This window comes from Sycon ciliatum, chromosome 1 (assembly GCF_964019385.1).
Source record: "Sycon ciliatum chromosome 1, ocSycCili1.1, whole genome shotgun sequence".
In the NCBI taxonomy this organism is placed as follows: domain Eukaryota; kingdom Metazoa; phylum Porifera; class Calcarea; order Leucosolenida; family Sycettidae; genus Sycon; species Sycon ciliatum.
The window spans coordinates 94,810,303-94,837,802 of record NC_088643.1 but is presented as its reverse complement, the minus strand read 5'-3'; the positions used below and the strand labels follow the sequence as shown (position 1 = coordinate 94,837,802).

Genomic DNA, 27,500 nt, shown 5'->3' with positions numbered 1-27,500 from the left:
CGATACTGCAGTACTCACTGCTACATATGACAGATACAGCAGTACTCACTGCTACATATGACAGATACAGCAGTACTCACTGCTACATATGACAGATACAGCAGTACTCACTGCTACATATGACAGATACAGCAGTACTCACTGCTACATATGACAGATACAGCAGTACTCAGCTACATATGACAGATACAGCAGTACTCACTGCTACATATGACAGATACAGCAGTACTCAGCTACATATGACAGATACAGCAGTACTCAGCTACATATGACAGATACAGCAGTACTCACTGCTACATATGACAGATACAGCAGTACTCACTGCTACATATGACAGTCCGTTGGACATCATGAACAACTAACAGTATCCTTAGCTGTGGAGTTCCGACTGGAATTTGGAATTATGTGGCAATTTGCTTACTAGACACCAATCTTTGATGACTGGCCGTGCACTCATTTGATGTCCTGTAGATAGTCTGGATTTCACTATGTGTTCGTTTGTGAAAGAAGTCACACTATTAACATACAATATCCTAGGAAATGCATTTGAAGTATACTCAGTGACTTGAAGTAGAATTCAACCTACCTTTAGTCTGGCAGTAGCTACCACCATAACCATATGTACATCGGCATTTTCCAGACACACATTTACCACCATTTGCACAGGACGGTGAACAAGAGCGAACTGTGGAGCAGATCAACACACAGAGGTTTGTAGAGGTTAGTCCACTTCAAGCAAAGTGCCTGAAGACAGTGAATATTTTATTTTTATTATTCCACAATCACGATGACATAGTGCCAACAAACATATGATGCGGGCGATTTGAACCAGCCATAGTGTATCAACAACACCGCGCATAGTGACTTTGCACCAACATCGCATTATAGTGTTACAGCTCAGATAATCGCAACACTATCATTGTGACTGAGTCATGAAAATAATGTTGACTCGAAACTACATACAGTCAATCCGAATAGCGACAATTCGGGAATACTAGTAACAGCACTTTTCTCATGCACAATTAAGGGTCCCTAGGCCCTGTTGGCAAGGCTGACTGTTAACAACTGTTTACTAGTTAGACATGCCATGACAGTCAACATGTCGCTGGTTCTTACTTTGACAATATGTGCCAGTGTATCCACTCTTGCAATTACATGTTCCATACGCTGTACACGTACCACCATTCCTACAGGCCGGGGAGCAGGTCCGGGCTAGAGACATACACAATAAGACCATAACAACATGCACACAGCTGTGAAGAGATGGCAAGTTTTTTTGCGTTTATTATACTGAAGCAAATGTGCAGATGCGATGGATTAGAACTCTTGGCCAAACCATTTAGCTATAAGTGTATCTATAATAGACCTTATGCTTCCCCTTTAGTGTACGTGTTTCTTTGTTGTTTTTTTCTCCCTCTTTTCCATGGTTGGTCTCACCCTCCCCGCAATTCAATTGGCTGACAGGCTACGAGGTGCATAAATAAATAAAATACTAGTAATCCTGGAGTCAGGAAACTCATTACGTAATTAGGTACAAGTAGTAGGACCAGTTGACAGAATGCATTACTGTAGTTTTCAATAGCTCTATAGTTGGTCATAGCTTTATAGCTGGTCATAGATCTATAGCTGGTCAGACCTCCACAGCTGGTCATGGCTCTATACCTGATCTTAGCTCTATAGCTGCTCATAACTCTATAGCTAGCCAGCTCTATAGCTGGTTTTATCTCTATAGCTGGTCATAGCTCTATAGCTGGTCATATCTCTTTGGCTGATCATATCTTTATAGCTGTTTATATCTCTATAGCTGGTCACAGCTTCATATCTGGCCACGGCTCTATATCTAGTCCAGGTCATAGCTCTATAGTTGGTCATAGGTCCATAGCTGGTCATAGCTCTATAGCTAGTCATAGCTCTATAGCTAGTCATAGCTCCATAGCTGGTGATAGCTCTATAGCTGGTGATAGCTCTATAGCTGGTCATAGCTCTATAGTTGGTCATAACTCTATAGCTGGTCATAGCTCTATAGCTGGTCATAGCTCTTTCGCTGGTCATAGGTCTATAGTTGGTCATAGCTCTATAGCTGGTCATAGCTCTATAGCTTACTTTGGCAAGAGCTACCACTGAAGCCAGGTCTGCAACTGCATGATCCGTAGCGACATGTACCACCGTTGGCACATCCTCCATAACAGGCTGTGCGTCCAATGCACGACAATCCATGAACATGAAGCACACAACAGAATACAGATGTCATTGATAATCTCATGTTACAAACAGCAGCGGCGGTGGCACTGGCAGCAGCAGCAACTGTCCTCACATATCCTATCACTCTATCTCTGTGGTCACACGGTCACTGTTCAGCCCTTGCAGTCACATGTGGACAATAGTCTGAGTTAGAGTCCATACTTGACTTACACACAGTAGCAATTCTCTCAGAGCAAGTGCGTCCCTTGTAGCCTGGTTCACATCGGCATCTCCCTCCATCGCAGAAGCCATACACACATCTCGGATAGCACCTAGTGTTGCGATCTGCAGGACCGTAATTTGAGAATGCAGCAATAGTTAGAGAACCATGAGCATGACAAATTCGATTGCGAAGCAACACTCCAAAGAGTGCAGAGTGGAATGGCTCTTCACTGTATGCCTGAGTGTATGGAGACGGAGAAGCCTCATGGCATGGTCAGGGATGTCGGAAGGTAGTTTAGTGCAACGGCACGGCCAGCCATCTGAAGTACAGTTTACTTGTGTGGGAGGGGTGGCTGAGCCAACATTTTGGAAATTTAGAGCCCAGATCAATGTATTTTATTGATTCACGGGGTACCCAGGACAAAAAGGGGTACGGTCAATACCGTAGTGACCGTACCGTGTCCGGTGTCCCTGATGGTGCAATTGTAGCAGTGCTTTGTATCACACTTCTAAAACACCATAGCCAAGGTTCACTATATCCGAGGTACTATTCAGTGTATTGTAGTACATGTGAGTAGGGCAAAAAGTATGCATTAGAGCCCATGGGCTGTAACAGACCTTGAAGAATTAGACGTGAACAATTTAGCACAAAGCTGACATGGAATACTGAGATAATTGAATCATGACTTTTAAAATCCAACAGATAGTGGATAGAAACGTTTGCAATGCTACCGTGGAGTGCATATTGCCAAACCGCACAGCAGGGTGCTGCCGCTGTTGCAGTACAGGCAGTTCATGACTACCTCTATTGGCAGAGGGGTAAGGCTGTGGCTGCCAAGTCCAATGTACTTACAGTCTGGCTGATCTGGACCAATGCCACTTGGACGACCTGCATGCCAACACAGGAAGAAAGAGAAATACAAACATTAGGTACCAAACTACATGTACAATCATACTTGCAAGGACACACACACACACACACACACACACACACACACACACACACACACACACACACACACACATACACCACACACCACACACGCACACATACGTAGTGGACATTGGAATTCGTTGAGAAGTCAAGCGGCCACGGGGCGCTGGACTTGCAGCCGCGAGCACTGCTGCTCCATGTTTACAGTGTGCACTTGTACATGAACTACAGACTAGTACAGTCTAAAATCAGTAAGGGCACCGGCCCTGGACATCCCATCGGATTTCATTGTCCACATCAGTCACATGACTATGTAATGTAAACAAAACCCAGTAGTCAGTATCACATGAGCATTGCCAGGGCCAGTAGGGGTGGGTAACAATGTCTGTGTTTGTAACTGTTACTGGTGGTGATGAAGTGGAAGGGACTCTGAGCATGGATGAGAGTACAACATTCTAGGAAGTCTGGTTAGTAGTAGGCTATTAGTAGTACTCTTGACCCTGGTGACCATGGTGACGGGTACTTGAGTTACCTGCCCTTCCAGGTACTGTCTACTACTGCCTAGTACTGGTATGTGTACAGCTCTTGTCACACAGAGGCCTCCTGATCATCCAAGAGTGCTGAACAACACTGTGAGTAGAGCCCAGAGTAGGCTATGCTATAGTATAGGAAGAGAGAGGAAGATGTGTAGTTGCAACTCAGAGTCTCACGAGGCTCTGGGTTGTAGCATGCTCAACTCCTAACAGCTTCAATGCCGTGACTGGTGTAGTGGTAAGTCACGTGCTCGGTCGTATCTTACTCTTACTTCTTAGACTTAGAAAATACTACTGTCGGTCTAGACAGCAGGGATCTAGGGAGGACATACCTGGCGGCCCAGCGTTTGATGAGTAGACAAGACACGTCAATGCCATGAAGACACCGACTAGCGTTGCACTTGACATGGTCGAGCTTCGATCACGAACAGCCACTGTTCCGAAGGTATCAGCTTTGAACCACTCCGCAAATCTATGATCAGCACTCTGACGTCCACTTCCGTCAGGGCTGCTCAGGATGGTAAAATAATTATGGGCCGACTTCGTTGTGATTCCAACCCAGGTATCCAACTAAACAAAACAAGGATCGCACTCGAATTTATACTGCCACCGCTGAATTGGACCAGACTGTTAGCGCCGAAGTCAGCGTGGGCGGTTGGGTTGACTTGGTGGCGCGCTCCGGGGATGAAAGAAGACCTTTGCCTTTCGGATGAATGTCAGCCGGATTGCGCAGTGACCACAATCCATGTAGTATGCCAGCACTGGAAATGACAAGATCAGAGAACACATCACTGACATCTGGTCGAACTCCCGGCAACCCATGACGCACTAATGCTGCCAAGGATTCTGCATTGTTCCTGCACACTCCGTTCTCTTCTCGACCTGCAAGCTACACAATGGCATGACATGCATAGCGAAGAAAGTCGTTGATTCGTTAGTATTCCGGCCGATGGTGTAGAACAACCAAGAACAGATCACATGTAATTGTTCGAAGAGAACATTTCAACACTGCCATCATGGTCATGGACCCCAGAGATCGATAAGGCCGTGTGGATTCATTCAATTTCAAGCAGTGTTACTGGATAAAACGAAATTCTCCTGGGAGCTCAGCAGGCCGGATCTAGGCGGAGACGAAGCCTTCGACGATTTCTGGCGCGGGGCACGGTTTTTGCTTCAAAATCTTCGCATCATTCATCAGTCATCATCTGTCCAGCTAGCGCCTGTAAAGTGTGTATGGTTGGCTGGTATCAGACATGCATAAGTGGCCGTGGGTGCCGGGTGGCGCTACTTCATGCATGCGTCCTTTTTGGTATTATGTCATGTAGAAATAGAATACTAATATTATTACTATATTACCGGTATAGATAGTGCTAGTGAGGCAAGAGTACAGTGTCATGGTTTCGTACCCTTGAGGATTCGTCCTGACTTGGTTTGGCTCTCTCTTCATGTTCATTTCGTTGGCTATGAAGCTGAGACCCTAGCCTAGGCCTAGGTCGGCAGAGCTCTCCCCGATCTCACCACCGCTGTCACGGTTCATGGCCGGCTAGGCTGTAATGCCGCTGTATGTTTCTTCTGATGTGCTTCATGTTTGGCATTATTTTGTGATTATTTCAAACACTCGTTCTATTTTTTTTCTTTTTTTTTTCTAAGCACTCGTACTCGCAGACTCCATTGCAGCCATTCACACATTATAGCAATATAGGGTACCTCATGTAGCTCACTCGTTCTATCTTATTCTTAGCCACACTACACTACAGACTGAGTACAGTCAGTATCATTGTGCGATCATTGCCACTGCACTGTACCAGGGAGCCCTACACATACCCTGACCACTGCCATGCCGCACGTAACGCTTTGCGCTGAGCACCATGGCAGCAATAGTGCACACGACTCACGAGTACAATGTACATGTGTCAATGACGTCATTGTACAGACCTTGGACAACGAAGGCATTATGATATGCGGATAATGCCGGCAGAAAAATTGGCAGAATTCGGTACTTTTTCTGGTAAGTTTCATGCATGTTTGGTATGTGGATAAAGAAATGGAGCAGAATTCGAGGCCCGCCATAAGGTTTGTATGGTTCTGCCAATTTCACTGCTTTTCGAGGAGAATCTGCCACCTTTTCGAGCATTTATCCGCCTAACGAAGACCTACCCGGACCCTGGAATAGACAGTCCCGTGCGTACATGTACATGTATGTTGTATTCTTTTATTCTAATAGATTCTTGGTTGGAGGAAAGCAAATCAGCACACGAAGCACAGAAGCCATATTATACTGTAGTTTCAACTAGGCCTTTCGTACCATTACTTTTCAAGTCGAATACAATGGTAGCAAGCAAGTCCTTATACTAGCACCGTGGTCCCCACTGTCTATACTACTATAGCACCGTGGTCCCCACTGCATAGCACCGTGGTCCCCACTGTATAGCACCGTGGTCCCCACTGTATAGCACCGTGGTCCCCACTGTTGTTTGATCCTAGACTACTAGTGATATTCATTGTTTCACTGTGTAGTTGGCGCCACTTGCGCAACCTTTCAAAGTGCTATTTGGTCAATGCTCTGACCGCCAAATATGTACTTGTAGTTGGCGCCACTAGCGCTATCTTCTGAAGTGCTATTTTGTCAATGCTCTGACAGCCAAACTGCCGGTTATAAGGACTTGCTTGCTACATTGTACTCGACTTGAAAAGTAATACTAGTAATTATGGTACTAAAGGCCTAGTCGAAACTATGTCTATGGCTTCTGTGCTTCATGTGCTGATTCTTTTATTTGCGAGCACGAATCGCTTGGCTCCAGATTAGAGTGTAGGCATTTTAGTTGTGCATCTACAATACTACATGGTACATGTAAGTCTAAACTGCATGTCATTGCGGGGTGTAGAAGTACGGTCATGTCATCATAAGGACCCCCCCACACACACACACAAACACAGTCATGCCAATGCCCGGCCGTGGTTCCCTGTCAGCTGTTTGTTGAATACTGTATTGATGGATAGGGGCACGCGCAGTACAGCGGTGCATGCTTGACAGGTTCAGCACTTGAACTCCGGCTCCTTGGACTTGGACTGTTGAGTGTTGGAGTGGCTTTGGTTTGGGCTTGATCTTGCCAGTCTTGGACTGTCTCTAGCTCTTGGCTTTCAGTCACATCACTCACAATCCTAATAATACCGGTACCTTTCATTCCTCTACACACACACACACACACGCACACACACACACGCACACCTGATCATTAATTTGACTACTGTACATGTACTGGATTTTCAGCTGTCTGGAGATGTCGTGGTCTTTCCAGATGTCAACTAACTGCAGCATACGCTCTTTCGCCATGGCAATTCTTGACCGAATATCGACCGAATATCGAGGAATATCGTGGACTGGTATGTCTCTGCATGAGAATTGCCAGTTGGCATCTGACAGAGATGCCTGGCAGTCACACTGTGCATCTACTGCTTACACAGCTGCATAATGCCGTTTATTATTAAATATTTTATTATTTTAGTTTAGAGAAAGAAAGGGATTCAAACAAGTTTTCGTACAACACTCATCAGGAATCTTCGTTGTACTAAAGGACACTGAAAACAAAATTGAACTATTATAGAAAATCTAACTTAGAGAAATAACACTAAGAACAACAGCAGTGAAATTTACAAGTGTGAAATTTAACAATGAAAGCGAGAGCAATAACGAATGTGTGTACTAACACTAAACTTGCAACTGAAAAGTGAACAAAGAAGAGAAAGAAAGAAGAAAGGACAAAGTGATAACAAATAACAGCAGTACATTACACCTAGAACATTAACGGCCAAGCTTGGCCGCACCAAACATGACACTTTACTTGAACAATTTCAATCCAATTATACTATCTTTCTGTACACACAAATTAGGCTTATACAGACGCTGACAGATGGCTTCCAAATTTGCAAATTTATTGTGCCGTGGTCGTCATGGTTATGGACTGCAGTTAAAGGTTTTGGAAGCCATCTGTCAGCGTCTGTATAAGCCTAATTTGTGTGTACAGAAAGATAGTATAATTGGGTTGAAATTGTTCAAGTAAAGTGTCATGTTTGGTGCGGCCAAGCTTGGCCGTTAATGTTCTAGGTGTAATGTACTGCTGTTATTTGTTATCACTTTGTCCTTTAATAATAGCAATGAAAAGTATGAATGCCGCAGACATCACCACGCAACATGACAATTTGTCAAGGTTTGGTTTTGTGTGTTTCCAAAATCGATTTTCACGTTCCGATCATCAGTGGAAATACGGAACTAAAGAGATCAAGGGAAAAACAAAGGTTAAAAATCCAAAGAAGTGTGACACATGACGGGTAACTTGTGGTAAGTTTTACAGATTATTTGTATACTTTGTCCTTTCTTCTTTCTTTCTCTTCTTTGTTCACTTTTCAGTTGCAAGTTTAGTGTTAGTACACACATTCGTTATTGCTCTCGCTTTCATTGTTAAATTTCACACTTGTAAATTTCACTGCTGTTGTTCTTAGTGTTATTTCTCTAAGTTAGATTTTCTATAATAGTTCAATTTTGTTTTCAGTGTCCTTTAGTACAACGAAGATTCCTGATGAGTGTTGTACGAAAACTTATTTTAGTTTACTATTACAGCTGTATTATTTTTTCGGCAACGCAGATGATGATGATGATGATGACATGTACTGGAGCATGTGCTGCCTTTCCTGATCTCTGGTCAGAATAGCGGAGCCCGGCCCGCCAATGACGATCATGTATTACTAGAGACGTACAATGGGGGAACACCGATACGTGCTCGCTAGTATTTCTATGCACCATACCCTCAGACCCAGTCAGACTAAACGAGCAGCTTGTACATACTGATTACATCTTGGATATTGAGCAAGGGCGTAGGGCGTGGGTGTTTTTAGCATTTGGTAGTTGATCCACAGTCCTCACTGCCAGTGCGTGCGTATGTGGTTCACACGTACGTACTGATCCCGCCCACCAAGGCCGCGCGACCATTGCGGTGCCGCTGCATTGTGTTTAATATCGCATGCATGCAGTGGCATAGTGTATGGTTTCGACCTTGTTTCGACATGCATGATCATTGATCATTCATTCATTGCTGCATGCAGCGTTGCTGGACTCCAGCTACGTCACCGACGTAGCTGTTTCATCATTCATGGCAGGATGAAACAAGAACGAACGTAATGACTATGTCGTTACAAAACATCATACACTTCATCTCCACGTCGCCTATTAGACTAACGTTACTCATACTCTGATAAATACGTTACTGATAGAAATACTCAGTCCACAAGACGAAGGTCAGCTTGTCTCGGCGATTGTTCTACGCATTTATCTATCTTTAATTCATTAGTCGACGCTGACATTGTCAATACACTGAACATTACGGAATTTACCACTACATGTAGTAGTATGTGAGTTATGCAGAGAACCTGCAGTCAGCGGTCACATGTCAAGGTACGCTGGCCTATTGGCAAGAGTACCTGCTTCATGCGGGCGACGGTTGCACATCTAGTCGCAGCACTATCAGTGGCAGTCGCGATCCCCTGCATGCTGCAAAGCAACGTCTAGTTGTGTAGTATCCCTGCCCGACCAATACGGAAGCATTACGGAACTAATACGGAGCTTGCCTGATGTATATTTAGTGTATCTCTGTATGTAAGCGTACGTCGTCTGCTGCATAAAAGCGGCTGCGCATTTCTGTTTTGATGAAGAGAAGAGAAGATTAGATTAGATTGGATAGCAATGAAAGCTAACTCGAAGAATAAGGATTCAACCTCTAGGTGAGCACCGGAGAGAAAGTTATTTATTTTGCCGCTTCTTCTTTCACGAACGATTATATCTCAGGTGTGTACCTGAAAGTAGAATAAAAGTAATTATTGTTGATTTCACCGCGCCTACCACTCGGCTACCTATTACATTGGTGGCAGCGGTGTGTTTAAAAAATAAATAAAACAACGTAATTCGACCCCAGACCCCCATGGCTCAACCCGCTGCAGCTCCCTGCGACGAATCAAGATGAGAATCATGTTTCTTGCCGTCCTGGGCTTGGCCCTACTTATTAGCTTGCAGCACAGTCAGGGTGCTAGCGTGGATCACCCTTCCCTCCGCATGGCATCCACTGGAGACTCCGATGGCGATTCCAAGCGACCTATTACATTGGTGGCAGCGGTGTAGTTTTAAATAAAACAACGTGATTCGACCCCAGACCCCCATGGCTCAACCCGCTGCAGCTCCCTGCGACGAATCAAGGGAGGGTATTCCCCAAGACCAGCAGCGTTTGATTTTCCCCGGCACGCAGTCGGAAGCAGTAGCCCACTCTTCACTTTGGTACTTCGCCTCCGTGGTGGAATGCAGATTTTCGTCAACACTCTTCCTGGCTAGACCATCACTCTTTACGTCACGCAAAGCGATGCTATCGACAATGTGAAGACCACGATTCAAGACGAGGAGGGAGGTCATTTGTCTGACGCCGAGCTAGCCGCTCTGAGTGACCGGCTCAACCAAGATGAAGATAAAACGTGGCTTGCTCTCCGCCGTAGCTCCAGCCGCCGCCGTGGTTACTAACGCTGATTCCAGGTATGGCATTTTCTTTCCTGTCTTCCTTCAGTCTTCCTATTCTCTTCAGTCTTCCTTTATGCGAGTGTGTGAATCCAGTTTAGTTTGGTAGGCGTCTGATCATGGTGAGCCACGGCTTACCCAGCTAACGTGGGACAATGTGTGTGACAACGCCCCTTATAGGTATAGTGTATTCAGTTCGGTTTTTGACCTGCGATGTTCCTGGCGGGTTGTGCCAGCGTTGTGCAGCAAGAGTGCTGTGGATTTTCAGGTCCTATTTGGAAAACAGTTCTTTCCCCTTTTGACCCCGTGAGATCGTGTGAACCTGGTGTGCTTCTACTTTATGATTTGTTATCAGTTCATTTCTTCTGTCTACTCTAAACGTTATCATTTCCGATATAATTTGCCATCTTCCGGTTGACGCTGTGTTCGTAACTCTTCACTAATTTTTTGAAAACCACGAGGGCGTGATAATCTGTAGGAAGGGAGGGTGTAGTATCCCTGCCCGACCAATACGGAAGCATTACGGAACTAATACGGAGCTTGCCTGATGTATATTTAGTGTATCTCTGTATGTAAGCGTACGTCGTCTGCTGCATAAAAGCGGCTGCGCATTTCTGTTTTGATGAAGAGAAGAGAAGATTAGATTAGATTGGATAGCAATGAAAGCTAACTCGAAGAATAAGGATTCAACCTCTAGGTGAGCACCGGAGAGAAAGTTATTTATTTTGCCGCTTCTTCTTTCACGAACGATTATATCTCAGGTGTGTACCTGAAAGTAGAATAAAAGTAATTATTGTTGATTTCACCGCGCCTACCACTCGGCAAGACGTGGAAGATAACACATGACCTCAGCCCTGTCACTACAGCCTACAGCCTAGTACAGACTGTCAGTACGTAGATCTACAGGGCAGTATGTGCTAGTGATATACACAGTTGGGAGACTGAGGGGATAACTCTGATCTTCACGCTCTGTGCCATCTTTAGATACATGTAACTGGTGTTCTGGCAGTAGGGACCCGAACTTCAAAACCGGGCGTAGATTATCGCTAAAATGGGCGAATTCTGCATCGCGCAATTCTGAGTCTAAAAGGAACGTTGTGAAGATAGGATACCGACCACTTCAGTTGTTGGCAGCTCCGGTTCATGTTTCGGGCTTACCCAACGCGAAGCAGAACTTCTGGAGGATGAACAACGACTGATCATCCGGTACATCTACAAGCTACAACCGTACTTCATCCCGGAACCGCCACGAAGAACGTGGCCTCCCGCGTGGGCCTCACCATATCCGATGAACACCTCACTGACTGAGCTCACAAGTGACATTGAGGCAGCCGCAGACCCGCCGCCCCTCGCTATTGCCTCACGTGACATACAGAATAAGACCCGGTACGTCATCATGGTCATATTGCCACAACAACTGGTGTTTCCGTGCTTCGGGGCAGGGCTGCGAGTCTGCGACTAGACAGCCACTCACTGAGCGCAGACCGAGCTCTCCAGCTTTGCGACTTTGCAGAGACTTCACCCATTCACCCATTCACCCATTCACCATTGATACTGTGTGACTAGTATGAGTATGAAAAGCTTGTGAAGGCCTCTTTTGCGGGCAAACAAAGTGAGTGTACATATGTACAATCATGTAATGTACATGCTACTGGAGTCTAGAGCGACCACCATGTCCAACTGCTAACATCCTTTATTGCTGAACCCACAAATAATTGTGATACAGATTGTAAACCATTCGAGGTAGAAGAGAAAGCCATTAAAAAGAAAAGAAAGAGAAAAAAGAAAAAAAGGTTATTGTACCATGCCAGACGGCTATTATTAAGTCATGTACCAATTGTAGTACATGACGTAGTAGTCACGCACCTACAAAATACTTTGCAGGATAATATTTAAATTGCCTAGCATGCCTACAAATTGCATGTCCAACACTAACAGCAAGAGTATATAACCACCCAGGTGGTTATACTCTTGCTAACAGTTATCAGCCAACCAGGACCAGGTGAATTTTAAAATGATTCAACTGGTCCTTGTATAGTAATTATTCGGTTGTGAAATGAGGCGCCTGTTGTTTCAGAAGAAATACTCTCTAGAGTCTCTACACGCTACTTTAAAAGTAATTCAACTCAGTGACGCTATCTGTACAGTAGACTGGGCATCAGCATGCTATACTACGGGGTACATGCACATGCACTCTAATCCACACTTGCTGGAAGTTAGTTATGCAATGAGGTACACAAGTCAGCACTCAGCAATGGAAGACGGCTGTTTACTAGTATTTGCTGCTGCAATGTTCCTGAGCTCATCATGGTTATTCACCAATCTTCGGACAACAACAATGCGGTCTGAAAAATTGCAAACAGCAAATAACTGACACCCTTGTTCCATTGCTGTCTTGTGTCATTCGGCTCCGGACTTGCGGCATCGAGCACTTTTGCAGTGGGAGCGTGCACATAATCTTTTTTTCTTCTTTTTTCCTACTTGGCAAGTCTGTTGTCAAAGATTTTAATTCATTGGAAGGCTTTGGGCAACATGCCCGCTTGCAATGATAGCATGACATGTACTTCATTTTTTTTATCCAAAACAAGATCCAAAGGACAGCAGCTTAAACCACATACATGTACATGTACAAATCCGTTGATCCCCGAGCTGCAGAGAGTGCTCAATGTCAGAGACAGAGCTTAGTACATAGCAGACTCAGCGGAGGACGTTCAGGTTGGTTTTAACTCTGAGTTTCATGCCGTTAGGCAATCATCATGATGACTGATGATTGCCTAACGGCATGAAACTCAGAGTTACATTGTACAACCAACCTGAACGTCCTCCGCTGCTATGTACATGTACATGTATGTAAAGTGGCCGCAGCACAATTTTTTTCCAATGCAACAAAAGCTTATTAAAAAGAGGGAGGGATTGGAGTTTAAAACATTTCGAGCAGGAATTTCCAATATACACTAGCAGGTCAAAGCAATGCATCTGTGATCATTGTATGCTTGAGTAGTACATGGCAGTCATGGTACATTCATTACTCACATGCACCTGGGTAGTACATCTACATGTATGTACTTCGAAGTATTATACTGAATGTCATAGGCATGGTATGTATTAGGTACATGCATTGAAGGCGCCAGTCGTTTATGATGCCCTATAAAAGACTATAATTATCATTCATACACCGATGTGAAAAGAGACATCATGAGTTTCTCCAAATTCTCAGGTTGTACAGGAAACAGCTGAACAGCTGCGAAAGACTACAAAAGTGAAAGGGATTGGGGGGGGGGGGGGGGGCAATTGTAACTTAATGGCAAATTGGAATTCCGAACGGCAATGCTCTCCAATTTTGATAGGTGGTATTTTTTGCGGCAGGGCTGAATGACAGTTGCGAAGCTGACAGGGATCAGTATTTTAGTAACACCTTCAACTGGCGAGGTCTTGACTCATTTTTTGGCCTGCAAGGGGAAAGAAAATGAAAAAAAGAAAAGCAGGGCATAAATAAAATAATGAAATGAATGAATTCGAATATTTTGCAGGCAACCTGCCTACACTCAAGAGAGCACTGCATTTCACACCAATCCATTAGCATGATTAGAGGTATCGTTTCAACGTTTCGGTCTTCATGACCATCTTCAGTGTAGGCAGGTTGCCTGCAAACTATTCAAGCGCAATGAAGCTGCGTGAAGCGTCCTTCAAAATTTTGAAATGAATGAATGCCTTTTAAACAATCATGGGTTTCCAGTGCACAAATAACTCTCTCTCTCTTTCCCTCCCTCCCTCCCTCCCCTCCCTCCCTCTCTCTCTATCTATCGCTACATGCAACAGGCTACTGGCACTGTGTAAAGTTGTGGTTCACAGCAGGAAGGGGTGTACGAGTTTGCTGTCGCTGCACTTCTGCTATTTCTGCTCCATTTTTGGTGGTGTTTGCACAAGAACTCTCCAATTTCAAGTTGCGATGTTAGCAACTTTTGAGCTTTTTCTGAAAATATGGATGCGATTTCAACAACTAGCACTTGTTTTGGCATGGTTGAAAAAAAGCATAAGTTGCGAAAAAGTATAGCATCTTTGGGAAACGGCAATTACTGATACACACAAACCAGCAGTGGAAGCATTGTGCACTGGCGGGTGGGGGGGATACTGGCTTCTGCTGCTGGGAACATGCCCTAATGCATGACTCATCAAAGCCGGCATACACTCGGCATCTAATACTGAGGTTTGAGAGTGACCTCTCTGGGGTTTTTAGTCGAACTTTCATAAACCCAGTTTTGTCGAAAGTGCCGATGTTCGCAATGCTAACCTTCTACACTGCAATGGCTCCCATTCATTTTGTTTGCAGATTCCGACTGTAAGTGACTGGTACGTGATGTACCCGGAATGTAGCATTATGGTGTTCAGTGTACCATGCGGCACTATACTCAATACTCGGTACTCACAGTTGCCAGGTTCAACAGTGTGTTGAGGTTAAATCCAAGGTTTCCCGCAATCTTGTTGCCGGGTAGTGGTCTGGGCCGTTCAGGCCTAACCACTGGCGGGTTTATTTCAGCACGTAGAGGTAGGCACACTTGTTTGCTAACAAAGCTGGCGAGTTGGGACCGCTCCGATGCTGACACTCTGAATAGCTCCTGACCTTGCTGCACAGCTCCGCTCACATCCAAACTTTGCGGTTGACAAGGAACACTCTTTGCTATCACACTGGGTGCTACACGGCCGAATGCCCTTCTCAGCTGCCGTGCAGTACTGCTGCATGATTGCTCATACTGTACACACACACCACCAGGCTGGTTGTTCAGATCAATCATATCCTGAGCTGAATGGCCACCAGCAGCTGTCATGGCCGATCCCAGACTACTGAAGTGAGCGTCGTGATGTGCAGTACTTCTTGCTTGGTAATCAGCCCATAGCTTGTCAATGAACCCGTGGTGCAGGAAGAAGTCTGGTGATTCAGCAGCATCCAGCGTGCACATAGTGCCATGGATACGGCAATGAACGGTGTTGTGTAGTTCTCCACGGACGCGCAGTTCAAAGTCATTGAAGGACGATACGGGTGTGGAAAGTATGTCATTGACTACCAGAGCGCTAGGCGTAGTTCCAGTGAAATCACGCTGTAAGCAACCGCCTGACACAAGTGAAAACTGTCCACTGCGGAATGGTCCCGTTGTCACACATGATCCAGAGCCATCTCCACCATACCAATGTGGTGCACTACCCCACAATGGTGCACTCCACGGCGCAGTACTATGCAGAGTCCAGTCCCAGTATGGCAGAATAACATTGCTGTCGATGGCCAGCAAGATGTTTTCCAGTTCCAGAATAAACCAACGATGCCATGGCAAGAACTGATCCCTGGTGTGAATGCCAGCTGCAAAGTTGATAGCATGGCTTCTCAGCAGAGTGCGCAAAGCAGGCTGTCCATACGCTGTCTTGTAGGTATCAATATACAGCTGTCTCTGTGCCGGTGTCATGCAATGTATTTCTATTCGCCTTCGACAAGCGGTTTGAACTGCACGGCGACACAGAGTTACAAAATAAAACTACAATATGCAATTTGCAAATAACACCAACATGCATGTATATACATTACTCTGGTGAATACTGGTGGGTACACACATTGCACACTCTTTCAGTTCACTCAACACAGGACCAGCAGTCAATGTCTAATCAGCCAGACCAACCACAACACCCTGGTCCCACACCTACTTCACACAGAAAGTTTAGCCTGATCCTTTACAGTTTGTCTTGAACCTCTACTACCCACAGTTGATATAATCGCCGCAAAGGTTTGTTCACTGACGGGTATGATTTTTCCATTTCTTACCTGCATTCTGACACTGACTGCCAGTGAACCCAGATGGACACGAGCAGCGGTTGTTTGTTATGCACGTTCCACCATTTTCACACTGAGGATTGCATGTTGGAGGTACTGGAGAATAGCAGGAGAGTGAGAGATACGTTTGAGGCAAACAAATCCATAGTGACAGAATTTACAGTTTCTAGAATCAGACTCGACGGTACAAGGAGAAGACTGTAAGCTCAGGTAAATGCAAGAGAGGAGTTGGTGATAATCAAGAATGGAGAAAGGAAGATCAAAAGAGAGAGAGATAGTGAGAGAGAGAGAGAGAGAGAGAGAGAGAGCTAGAGAACGAGGCTGTCTGGTGATCGTATGCAATATCTCACACAGAAGAACACCCAACTTCACATAGCAGTATACCCCATACCTCATGTATCCGGGTCGTTCGGGACCTGGCACTGCCCGTAATTTAAAAAAGTTCGTAACTCCGAATCACATATGGTGTGACGGGGAAAGGCCATAAATATGGCAGAGGACGTCAGAAAAATTGACGAAAGAGTAGTAATATTTCCACTGAAAGAGTAGTAATGTTTCCACTGAAGCACGCCCAAAGGGTGCCCGGTAGACGGAAGGGCCCGTAACTTCGGGGTCCGGATAACCGAGGTATGAGTGTAGTAATTTGCTGTTGCAACACAGCCAACAGCTCACCCAGACAATACCACCCAGTTTACATAAAGAACCATGGAACTAAAACGAACGGCTAGTTATGAACTACAACAGAGCCAGAGAGGGAGGATGCTCTATGCAGCTAAGGTACAATGCATGCCAGGGTAACCGAAAAGGTAACCGTGCATGCTGACTGTGGTGAATGCATAACGCATCACTACACGAGCTGGTGTATTCCCTGCAAAGGTTTGTTCACCGTCGAGCGTGATCTCTCCATTTCTCACCTGTATTCTGACAGCGGTTTCCAGTGAAGCCAGACCGACACGAGCAGCGATTGTTTGCTATGCACGTTCCACCATTTCTACACCGAGGACTACATGTTGGAGTTACTGCAGAGTAGAAGGGAGACGGTGAGAAACACGCTTGGGGCAAAACGTGACACCCATAGTGCCTGAATAACACCATGCTGCTCTTATAATACACTTGGCTATAGACTTGCTGTCGGTCACAGTGCAGGGGCGGATCCAGGAATTTTTCAGGGGGGTTCAAATTTTTTCGAGTGCAAAGAATTAAATTCGCTTCAAACTGTTTTCGGTTCGTTCACTACACCGGGAGTTGCAAAATCGTTATTGTCACGGTAGCCCTTGCATTGCTTGCCAATAAGGCAAGGGTAATGCGTTTAGAGCCTTACAAAGTACAAAGCTGCAGCACAGGCAGAAAGTCTAAGGCCGTGACTGCAGCATTTTCCGAACTGACGGAAGGCGAAGTTCTCTGACTGTCCTCCGGCTGGGACTCCGTGTCGTCACATTCGCGCCGTACATGGCGGAACGAAGCCAAGCTCAATGGCAACTGATCGGCCGCTCGCCTCTTTGGCAGACGTTGCGACATGGCAAACTACACGACAAACACAAACATTATCTTCGTACTGCGACGGAGGAAACCTACAGTCCAGCCAGCGCGAAATAAAACAAAACGACAAGGAAGGTAAGGAGGACAAGTGGCAGTTTCTCCACCTTTTGCTCCACCGCGACATGGCAATCTACACGACAAACACAAACATTATCTTCGTACCGCGACGGAGGAAACCTACAGTCCAGCCAGCGCGAAATAAAACAAAACGACAAGGAAGGAGGACAAGTGGCAGTTTTTCCTCCTTTTGCTCCACCACTTGAACCATGTGAACTGTCGATCGTTTCAAGTCACATGATACGCGTACAGACCCTTCGATTCGAACGGTACGCGTACAACAGTCCCGACCACTGGATGCATGCAGTGACCTACTGTAGTACCTGCACTGCCTGTACGTGACTACTTGCAGTGAAGTCTACTGGCTACGCTGCATGTACGCTACACTTCGCTGACTGCGCACGTGGAGATCACCGAAAAATCGACTGGACCCATGGTCGAAATTATTTTAGGGGGTTCGTCCGAACCCCCTGAACTGTATCCGCCCCTGCAGTGAATATCCATACAACATGGATCCCAGTACTGTGTGGAACCATTCAAGCTAACCAGAACTCCTTTTCTAATCTGTGATACATGTCTCTCACTCGACAAGGGAAAGCGAAGAGAAGATCGTTCACACTGGCTCAATACCACAAGAACATAAATTCACAACAAATGGACACTGCAGACCCTAGGATTATGAAGAAACTATTTCTAGGATTTAACACTAGGATTCAGCTTGTATTTGCACGGCATTTAGCGGATGTGCGGATCACGGAGAGTTGCTTACCTGGATCATTGCATGTTGGTCCTGTGAAGCCTGGTCTGCAGGAGCAGCGGTTATTGGCCAGGCACGTGCCACCATTGCTACACGCTGGTCTGCAGATTGGCGCTGAGGCACAGGCACAGATTCGACATCCCGTCGCATCCGTCTGCTGTCCGTGCGCGCATCTCAGATTGCAAGTTATCAAGGGGCACTGGCATGTGCCTGGACACGGGCTGTTGCAGCACTTGCGTGTGGCTGAGCAGTCCGAGTCTATTACGCACACTGGGCCAATAAGGCATGGTATGGGAATGGGGCGTGTTGGCGGACATCTTCCCTCTTTTGCTGCAACATGAGATGGCATACAGGTACAGTGTACATGGTTGACAGGTGGCAACTCTCTTCAATGCTATGACAACAGTAGCTGGGAAGTTGAAGCATCTAGGAAGACAGTGTGAGCTAGTGGAACATCGGCAGTGATGTGAGTGCCCCTGTCAGGCTACCCCTTGCAGTTGTCCTTGCGGGGTAGGGTCCATACATGCACATGCAGCACACTGATCTCACGCATTATGGAGCTGTTGGCCTGGGCAGTGCTTGCGATGGTCAGCAGGTCACAGGCTCAGTAACAGTCGCGATTCTATGCTGCACAGGCCACGGATGCACGTAGAACTTCCCAACCCGGGGTCACGATGCACATCGTTTCAGGTGCTTATGATCGCCAGTAGTCTCCCTACAGGTCACGCCTCCCCAACGTATATGCATGGACACAGGTACAGACTTCCTATATGCTATGACTCCCCAATGTACAGACTTCCTATATGCTATGACTCCCCAACGTACAGGCATGCATGCTGCTTCCCATAGTACCTGCACTGAAGTATGGACAGTCACACTGGTACAGGATAGACATAGTTAGTGGAGGCAACCAGATGCATGTACTGTGTGCCTAACCAGATGCATGTACTGTGTGCCTAACCAGATGCATGTACTGTGTGCCTAACCAGATGCATGTACTGTGTGCATAACCCGATGCATGTACTGTGTGCATAACCAGATACATGTACTGTGTGCATAACCAGATGCATGTACTGTGTGCCTAACCAGATGCATGTACTGTGTGACTAACCAGATGCATGTACTGTGTGCCCAACCAGATGCATGTACTGTGTGCATAACCCGATGCATGTACTGTGTGCATAACCAGATACATGTACTGTGTGCATAACCAGATGCATGTACTGTGTGACTAACCAGTGGATAGTGTACAACAGAGCAAAGACGGACTCACATCAGCAACTGCCATACTGAACTTACCGCCACAGCCCAGTCCAGTGTACGGAGACTTGCATTTACACGTGTTGCCGTAGACACACTCACCACCATTTCTGCAGGGTGGGTATGTAACAGTTTTCCCCTGTTCTCTATAACTTTACACTCCCTCGCACCTCGTGCGTCTTACGCCTGTCTATTAGCACCTTCATTGGCGCCATTGCCACATGTATACTATCACATTTTGCATATAACTGGTCGAGGCACGCTCAACCAGGCCTCTTACTTTTCAAGTTTGATTAAACCTGTTACACTGGTAGCAGAGGATGGTTCCTACTCTGCTTTTGGCAGGTGTTCTGGTCGCTCTGCTTACGCTCCTCGTACTCGTCGTTCGGCTGATAAACGATATCAAGACCGCTCAGCGCGTTAGCCAAGGACACCGAACGATACATCCGAACTCGGAACCGTGGGAGCCAACACCCCGCCTTACGAAAGAGCCGCCTGTGTTTGGAGGAGATTCCGCTACATTCAAAGAATGGACGTTTGCAATGGACATGGCCCTACGGTCGTTGGCACTCCCAAATGCGGCACAGAGGGTCGACTACGCGGCAGGATTTTTGACTGGAAACGCTCGTCTTTGGTTGATAGCGGCATTGGAAGCTAACCAAGTGTTTTCCGACTGGCCTGCTCTGAAAGCGGCACTTGGCGATGTGTACGGACCACGGCACAACGAGGAAACATCGCGTATGGGACTAATTTCCGCAGCGCAGCGCGGGTCGCTGGACGCATACATTGCTGCTTTCACTCGCCTCAGCCTGCAAGTGCCGGAAATCGACCACCACACCAGAGCGCTGCTGTTCGTCAGGGGTCTAGTGCCGCACATCCAGCGACAGGTCATGCGTGAGCATCCACGTACCCTGGAGCAAGCTGTCATGGCAGCAAACACCGTGGAGCAGTCGTCAGGGCCACCGGCGTCGGGGCCACCAGCCAGTAGAGAGTCGCGTTCCGTGCCCAGCTTCCGTGGTCAGGGCCTCCGCAAGCTGACGGACCAAGAGCGTGTCCAACTGCGAGCAATGGGACACTGCTTTGCTTGCAGGAAGCCAGGCCACCTCGCTAAAGACTGTACTGAGGGTGGACAGCGCTACCCAAACGCTGGTCGCCAGTAAGAAAGGGGGTGCGCTTACTGGCGACGACCCAAGCGCCCACGCCGGTACCAGTCGCTAACCGGTTCGGAGCTCTGGAGGTTGAAGACGTTGCTCTCCAGGAACCTACGGAGCCGGAGACACCCATAGCTGTAGGAAATTGTCCCGTTGCAGAAAGGTGTCATGTCAGCAACGTCAGCGTCGGCAATGAACCTGAACACGACCTACTGCGCATACAGGGAAAGATCGGCGGTCGCCGTGCAGTGATGCTGATAGATTCCGGTTCGACACATGACTTCATTGCAGACAGTTTTGTTCGAAAGCATCATCTTGACACGGATGCAAGCTCAGCAGTGCTGAGCGTAACATTGGCGGACGGCTCGACCAGCGAGGTCCCGCAGATTTCCACACGCACGCTAAGGGTGACAGTCGGGGGCTTCAGTGAGGAACAGCACTTTACTGTGTATCCCCTGACTCGCTACGACGCTATTCTTGGCAAGCCGTGGCTTACAAGGAACAACCCCAGCATCAACTTCCGTACGAACGAAGTTCAGTTGGACGGTGAGCCCTTTGTTGCCAAATTGCCTTCAGCTAACCCGCCGACAGCCGACCGGCCATCTGTGGAAAGCATGTTTATCAGTGGCCGACAAGCTCGTCATGCCCTGAGGAGTGGAGCCGAGGGGTTTCTTGCATGGGTCACTGCTGCAAACGAGGAGAATCGTTCCGGGCCACAACTCCAGGAATCAGAGCAACAAGACATCCAGAACCTGCTCAAGAGGTACCAGGATTTATTTCCAGACGAGCTGCCGAATGAGCTTCCACCGAAGAGACCAGTCGACCATGAAATCCAGATAGAAGATGGAGCCAGACCACCGTCTCGACCCGCCTACCGCCTGCCGAAACCAGAGATGGACGAGCTCCAGTCACAGCTATCAGAATTACTTGAGAAGGGATTCATTGAGCCAAGTAAGTCGCCATACGGTGCACCTGTGTTTTTTGTGAAAAAGTCGGATGGTACTCTGAGAATGGTGTGCGATTGGCGAGAATTGAATAGAATTACGATCAAAAACAAAGCTTGTCTTCCTAATATTGATGACTTATTCGACACGATCCAGGGCAGTGCATATTTCTCCAAGTTGGACTTGCGGTCAGGCTACAATCAAATCAGAATTCAAGACTCGGATGTTTCTAAGACGGCCATTAATACGCCGTTCGGCCACTTCCAATTTAGAGTCATGGGATTCGGGCTGACTAATGCCCCGGCCACCTTTCAGTCTCTCATGAACTCTATTCTGCAACCGCATCTCCGAAAATTCGTTGTAGTATTCTTGGATGACATTCTAGTTTTCAGCAAGACCTGGGAAGATCATCAGCATCATCTTCAAACAGTTCTAGAAACACTTAGAAATAGTGAGCTGTATTGCAAACAGTCTAAATGCGAATTCGGCGTGAGAGAAGTTCTCTTCTTGGGGCATAAAATCAACGGCACATCAATTTCCCCTGATCCCAAGAAGATAAGTGCTGTGGAAACATGGCCAACTCCGTCGTCAGTAACTGATGTGAGGAAGTTTCTTGGCTTTGCAAACTATTTCCGAAGGTTCATAGATCGACACTCGACCATCTCTCGCCCATTAGAAGAAATCACCGGAAAAAATTCACGCTTTGAATGGAGCGCTGCTAGACAGAAGGCATTCGAGTCTCTAAAATCAGCATTACTCGAGGCGCCAGTGTTGCAACTGGCCGATGTTGAGAAAAGCTTCATGGTAGAAACTGACGCAAGTGACTTTGCCGTGGCGGGTGTGCTCCTGCAGCAGGGAGAAGATATGGATTTGCATCCCGTAGCCTATTGTAGTCGGAAACTGTCAGCTGCAGAACGCAACTATACTGCGGCCGAGAGGGAAACGTTGGCTGTGGTATTTGCATTAAAGTGCTGGAGAATCTATCTATTCCGCCACTTTGACCTGATGACTGATAATATGGGTGTTGTCTATTTACGAACCAAACCGACTCTCACCAAGCGTGAGGCAAGATGGGTAGAGTTTTTAGCTGACTATGACTTTACGGTCTTTCACAAACCAGGAAAGAAAAACATTGCCGACCCGCTTTCACGCCGTCCAGATCTGTTCAGTGATTCTGAAATACGCGGGTCATCCTATCCTCCTAACATTCAGTTGAATGCCATAGAGCATACCCTAGAGATTAATCCAGACTTAGCGCAGTTAATTGTCAACGGTTACAAGTGCGACAAGGATCTTGCTCCCATTATCAGGAGACTGAAAAATTCAAGCCATGACAATCTGCACGACCGTTACCTTCTAAATGAAACACCCGGTTATCTTTATCTCAGATCTTCACCACAGAACAGGTTATGCATTCCAAAGAGTAGCAAACTCCGACTCGCCCTGCTTCAAGAATACCATGACTGTGTGACTGCGGGGCATCCCGGTCGAGATCGCACCTATTTCAGACTCTCTAGATATTTCTATTGGCCCAGAATGGGACTGGATGTAAAGGCGTTTGTCAAGTCATGTGACGTCTGCCAACGAGTTAAAGGCGGCCAGCTAAAAACTGGTCTCTTGCAGAATTTACCAGTGCCCAGTCAGCCGTGGGCAGATATCTCGATGGATTTTATCATGGGTTTGCCTAGGACCGATACAGGTCATGATGCTATATATGTATTTGTAGATCGCTTGACAAAGTGTGTACATTTAGCACCTACTTCCTCTACTATTGACGCTAAAGGAAGTGCTGATCTGTATATTCAACATGTATTTCGACTTCATGGTTTGAGTTCTAGTATTGTATGTGATCGTGATCCAAGATTTACGGCAGCATTTTTTCAGGAATTGTTTGATCGCTTAGGAACGAAACTAGCATTTAGTACTGCCAATCACCCTCAGACAGATGGCCTAACTGAACGAGTAAACAGAATAGTAGAGGATGTGCTGAGGGCTTTTGTAAATAATAAACAAGATAACTGGGATATGCTCCTACCTCTCTGTGAGTTTTCTATCAACAGCGCTACTCAATCATCTACAGGAAACACACCGTTCTTCTTAAATTACGGTCTAAATCCCAGAGCGCCACCCGACTTCCTCAACCCTATTCAGGGAGGCAGAGATTCAGCTGATTGGTTGCAAGCAAGACAAGACGCGGTCAAGATCTCACAAGATGCGCTAGTGGCAGCTCAAGCTCGTCAGGCCTTCTATGCAGATCGGACAAGGGTCGAGGGAAAGCTGAAGGTGGGAGATTTGGTAATGGTCTACCGGGATTTCCTCCTGACTCCTGAAGCTCGGGACCGACCATCCCATAAATTACGCCCCAAGTGGTTTGGCCCCTTTCCTATAACCCATGTGGTCGGCCCGAATGCCTACAAGCTCAAGTTGCCTCATACCAGCCGCTGTCACCCGGTATTTAATGTGTCGGCACTCCGTGCCTACGAGAAGAACGCTATTCCTAATAGGAGACAGCCTACGCCTCCGCCTATCACGGACCTTGATGGTCATGCCCGCTATGTGGTGGAGAACATTCTCAGTCACCGCCGCCGGCAGAATCAGCTTCAGTACCTAGTCAAGTGGCAAGGCTACTCTGATGCCACTTGGGAGCCTGAACATTATTTGTTGGATGAATCTGGTAATGACATTGTTCCACTTCAGAAGTACAAAACCTTGGCTTCTGCCCGCTGAGTTTTGCAGTTGAACTTCTAGTTTCATCTTACACATTTGTTGAGCTTATTACACTTTATTTGCATGGAGTTTCAGTCGTCTTATTGTGTTACTTCAGTGCGAAGCCTTTTTTCGTCTCGCACGTGTTTGCGCTTATTGTACTCTATTCCACTTGAGCATTTGGGTTATAAGCTCCTTCCTCTCCATAGGAGGGGGATGATGTAACAGTTTTCCCCTGTTCTCTATAACTTTACACTCCCTCGCACCTCGTGCGTCTTACGCCTGTCTATTAGCACCTTCATTGGCGCCATTGCCACATGTATACTATCACATTTTGCATATAACTGGTCGAGGCACGCTCAACCAGGCCTCTTACTTTTCAAGTTTGATTAAACCTGTTACAGGGTAGCATGCTGAACCAACTAATACACACATACACACACACACACACACACACACACACACACATGTACACACACACACACATGTACACACGCACACACGCACACACGCACACACACACACACACATGTACACACACACACACATGTACACACACACACATGCACACACACACACACACACACACACACACACACACACACACACACACACACACACACACACATACACACACACACACACACACACACACATGGAGGTGCAGCTCCGGAGTTAGAGCCCATTCTGGTAACTAACAATCCAGTTTAGTAGCAGTGGTGAGGCTTCCTGCAGCTTCATTCATAGGAAAAAAAGGTTCCAGAGTAGACCCACTCTCTTCCCATTCCAGGCAGTCACTCTGCAAACTCAAACTCGTTTCTCGATCAATTATTACGTTTCGACAATCCAGATGATAGGAAAGTGTTTGCTCCCCACATTGTTCCCCACAATCCATGATCACGGCTGCTGCTAGTATGGCACAGAATGCCTCCAAAGTCTTGTGTACTCTACATGCAGATATTTTTTATCAATTGTCCCCTTCTACCACTGATACACGATGAACATAATAAGTATTATGTGTATCCAGAGCCGCCGCAAGCAGTTTGTGATTGGTCCGGTAATACAGGCGTCCCTCTTTAGTCCAGCACTTTATAAACCAGCACCCTCGATAAATCATCACAATTTTCAGTAGCCAAAATGTCCTCTTCATGCACATTGCAGCAGTAAATCCTGTTTGTTAATCCAGCACCCTCCCCGGCTAATCGAGCAGATTTCCGTGGCACAAATGGTGCCGGATTATAGAGGGAGCACTGTATCATGGCCTTTCATACACTTTGTGTATGATAATGGCGGGTGACATACCCTCCTCAGCAGTATACATGCATTGGTGGCCAAAAGGTTGGTCCAGTGATAAGCTGACCAACCGGACCGGCGGGCCTGGTATCACACACACAACAGGAGTATTGTCTCATTGTCCCATGAAATTATTATCACCCATAGTTTTTTGTAGCTGCAAAAGCGCAGGATCCAGTTATGCCAGTGTAGGTTGAATGTGTACACTCATGATCCACTGGATGAACCCAAACAGGACCTTTGAAGCACAAGCAGTCATCACCCAGTACATCCCCTGCAGTTCACTGGGACACTCTGCAGCACTTTGCTACCAGCTACACTGGACCTGCTAGAGTCCTACCTTGGCAATACGATCCACCATAGTTAGGTGGGCACTGGCACACACCACGGACACATCGTCCACCGTTCCTACATGCTGGCCTGCAAGTGTTTGCATCTGTACACCATACAAGCCAAGAGAGACAATGCACAGTACATGTATGCTGAGTGAGTGCTGTATGTATATAATGATAATACCTGTAGCACACTCAAGCGCAGCCGCATGTACAACACACTGATGTGAAAGTTGTACTTCAAAATATTGACCACTGATCATTTATGCTTGGAAACGACACAGGTACCAGTGGATGTTGAAAGCAGTGTTAGCGTAAAGACACTCGAACATTCTACTTCACCACCCATGACATCACTGTCGGGTGCCAAAGAGCTGGGGAGTCAGCCTCGTAGCCTGGACCGTTCTTATTTTCATGTATAGCAATCAATGCTTAGCAGAGTCACCTTGCACACATGTATATCGCTATGCTGTGCTTGGTGAAATTCTAGCCTGTCCGTTCTTCTGCACTACATGTCGGTTCTTCTGCGCTACATGTCGGTTCTTCTGCGCTACATGTCCGTTCTTCTGCGCTACATGTCCATTCTTCGGCACCGGAGACTACTGTAGCTCCTCCTACACCAACACAATGGAATATCGTGTTACAGACATCATCCAGTTCTCGCTCTTACCATTAACTTGACAATAGGTTCCTGAAAAGCCTGGCGGGCACGAACACTTGTTTCTACCTATGCATTTCCCACCATTCCTACAAGCCGGAGAGCATGTTGGTGGAGCTGTAGTGCAAAGTCAGAACACGAGTACACAAAGAAACAGTTCATATTAGATTACAGAGGGGGGGGGGGGGTGTACTTGCTGAAAAGCAACGAAAACACATCAATAGCAGCTACAATGTACTAGGTCCCCTAGGTTGCCTTGGCAACCAATCCTACTACACGTGCTGGGAATATGGCTCGTTAGAAGCTCAGCAAAGCATTTGACATTATTATGTACATGCTTCTCAAGTGAATTGCATGAGTTTGTTCAATCAAATATAGTGAAAAAAACTGGCAAGAAAATTCGGTCAGTTTACTTTTAAAAGTAGACATCAACACATAGCATTCTGGAAACAATGAAACAATGAAGAAATGGAACAATGAAACAATGAAACAATGAAACAATGGAGAAATATGATTGACTACAAGTACTTAGACATGCCATGACAGTCAACACGTCGCTAGT

The 27,500-nt window shown here is 46.5% G+C and overlaps 3 protein-coding genes and 1 long non-coding RNA gene across 23 annotated transcripts in view; all 4 read right to left on the bottom strand.

Moving 5' to 3' along the window:
* The window catches only part of LOC135806621 (uncharacterized), a 683-nt gene extending 103 nt beyond the window's left edge, over window positions 1–580 (bottom strand). The window contains exons 1-2 of the long non-coding RNA XR_010551252.1: window positions 323–580; window positions 1–173 (exon numbers count right to left, since the gene is read on the bottom strand). The exon at window positions 1–173 is cut by the window's left edge and continues 103 nt beyond it. This is a non-coding gene — a long non-coding RNA (uncharacterized LOC135806621). The remainder of the gene's footprint in view (window positions 174–322) is intronic.
* Window positions 1–27,500, bottom strand: part of LOC135806615 (neurogenic locus notch homolog protein 1-like) — a 92,590-nt gene that overhangs the window by 7,538 nt on the left and 57,552 nt on the right. For all 20 annotated transcript variants that reach the window (XM_065320821.1, XM_065320822.1, XM_065320823.1 and 17 more), the window contains 2 exons: window positions 1,117–1,212; window positions 587–685 (listed from right to left, as the gene is read on the bottom strand). In XM_065320821.1, coding sequence (XP_065176893.1) covers window positions 587–685; window positions 1,117–1,212 — 195 coding nt within the window. The remainder of the gene's footprint in view (window positions 1–586; window positions 686–1,116; window positions 1,213–27,500) is intronic.
* LOC135806620 (adhesive plaque matrix protein 2-like) lies at window positions 1,169–4,444 on the bottom strand. The gene is made up of 5 exons (XM_065320846.1): window positions 4,203–4,444; window positions 3,257–3,292; window positions 2,413–2,526; window positions 2,104–2,190; window positions 1,169–1,465 (listed from the first exon to the last, which is right to left on the bottom strand). The coding sequence occupies exons 1-5, from the start codon at window positions 4,276–4,278 to the stop codon at window positions 1,434–1,436; spliced, it is 345 nt and encodes a 114-aa protein (XP_065176918.1). The 5' UTR covers window positions 4,279–4,444; the 3' UTR covers window positions 1,169–1,433.
* LOC135806760 (uncharacterized) lies at window positions 13,275–19,975 on the bottom strand (the record flags this gene model as incomplete). Its single annotated transcript, XM_065320984.1, has 6 exons — window positions 13,275–13,872; window positions 14,851–15,917; window positions 16,233–16,337; window positions 17,156–17,260; window positions 18,607–18,924; window positions 19,894–19,975. Coding segments are annotated over 6 exons (1,689 nt in total), but the record flags the coding sequence as incomplete, so codon positions are not given.

What these genes read in the sequence shown, in the direction of transcription:
- LOC135806620 (XM_065320846.1), bottom strand. Translation starts at nt 4,278, where the DNA reads ATGTCAAGTGCAACGCTAGTCGGTGTCTTCATGGCATTGACGTGTCTT. An exon ending in ATCAAACGCTGGGCCGCCAG is followed by an intron (nt 3,293 to 4,202) that starts GTATGTCCTCCC and finishes GTTGGCATGCAG; the next exon opens with GTCGTCCAAGTGGCATTGGT. An exon ending in CAGTGGTAGCTCTTGCCAAA is followed by an intron (nt 1,466 to 2,103) that starts GTAAGCTATAGA and finishes TGCACCTCGTAG; the next exon opens with CCTGTCAGCCAATTGAATTG.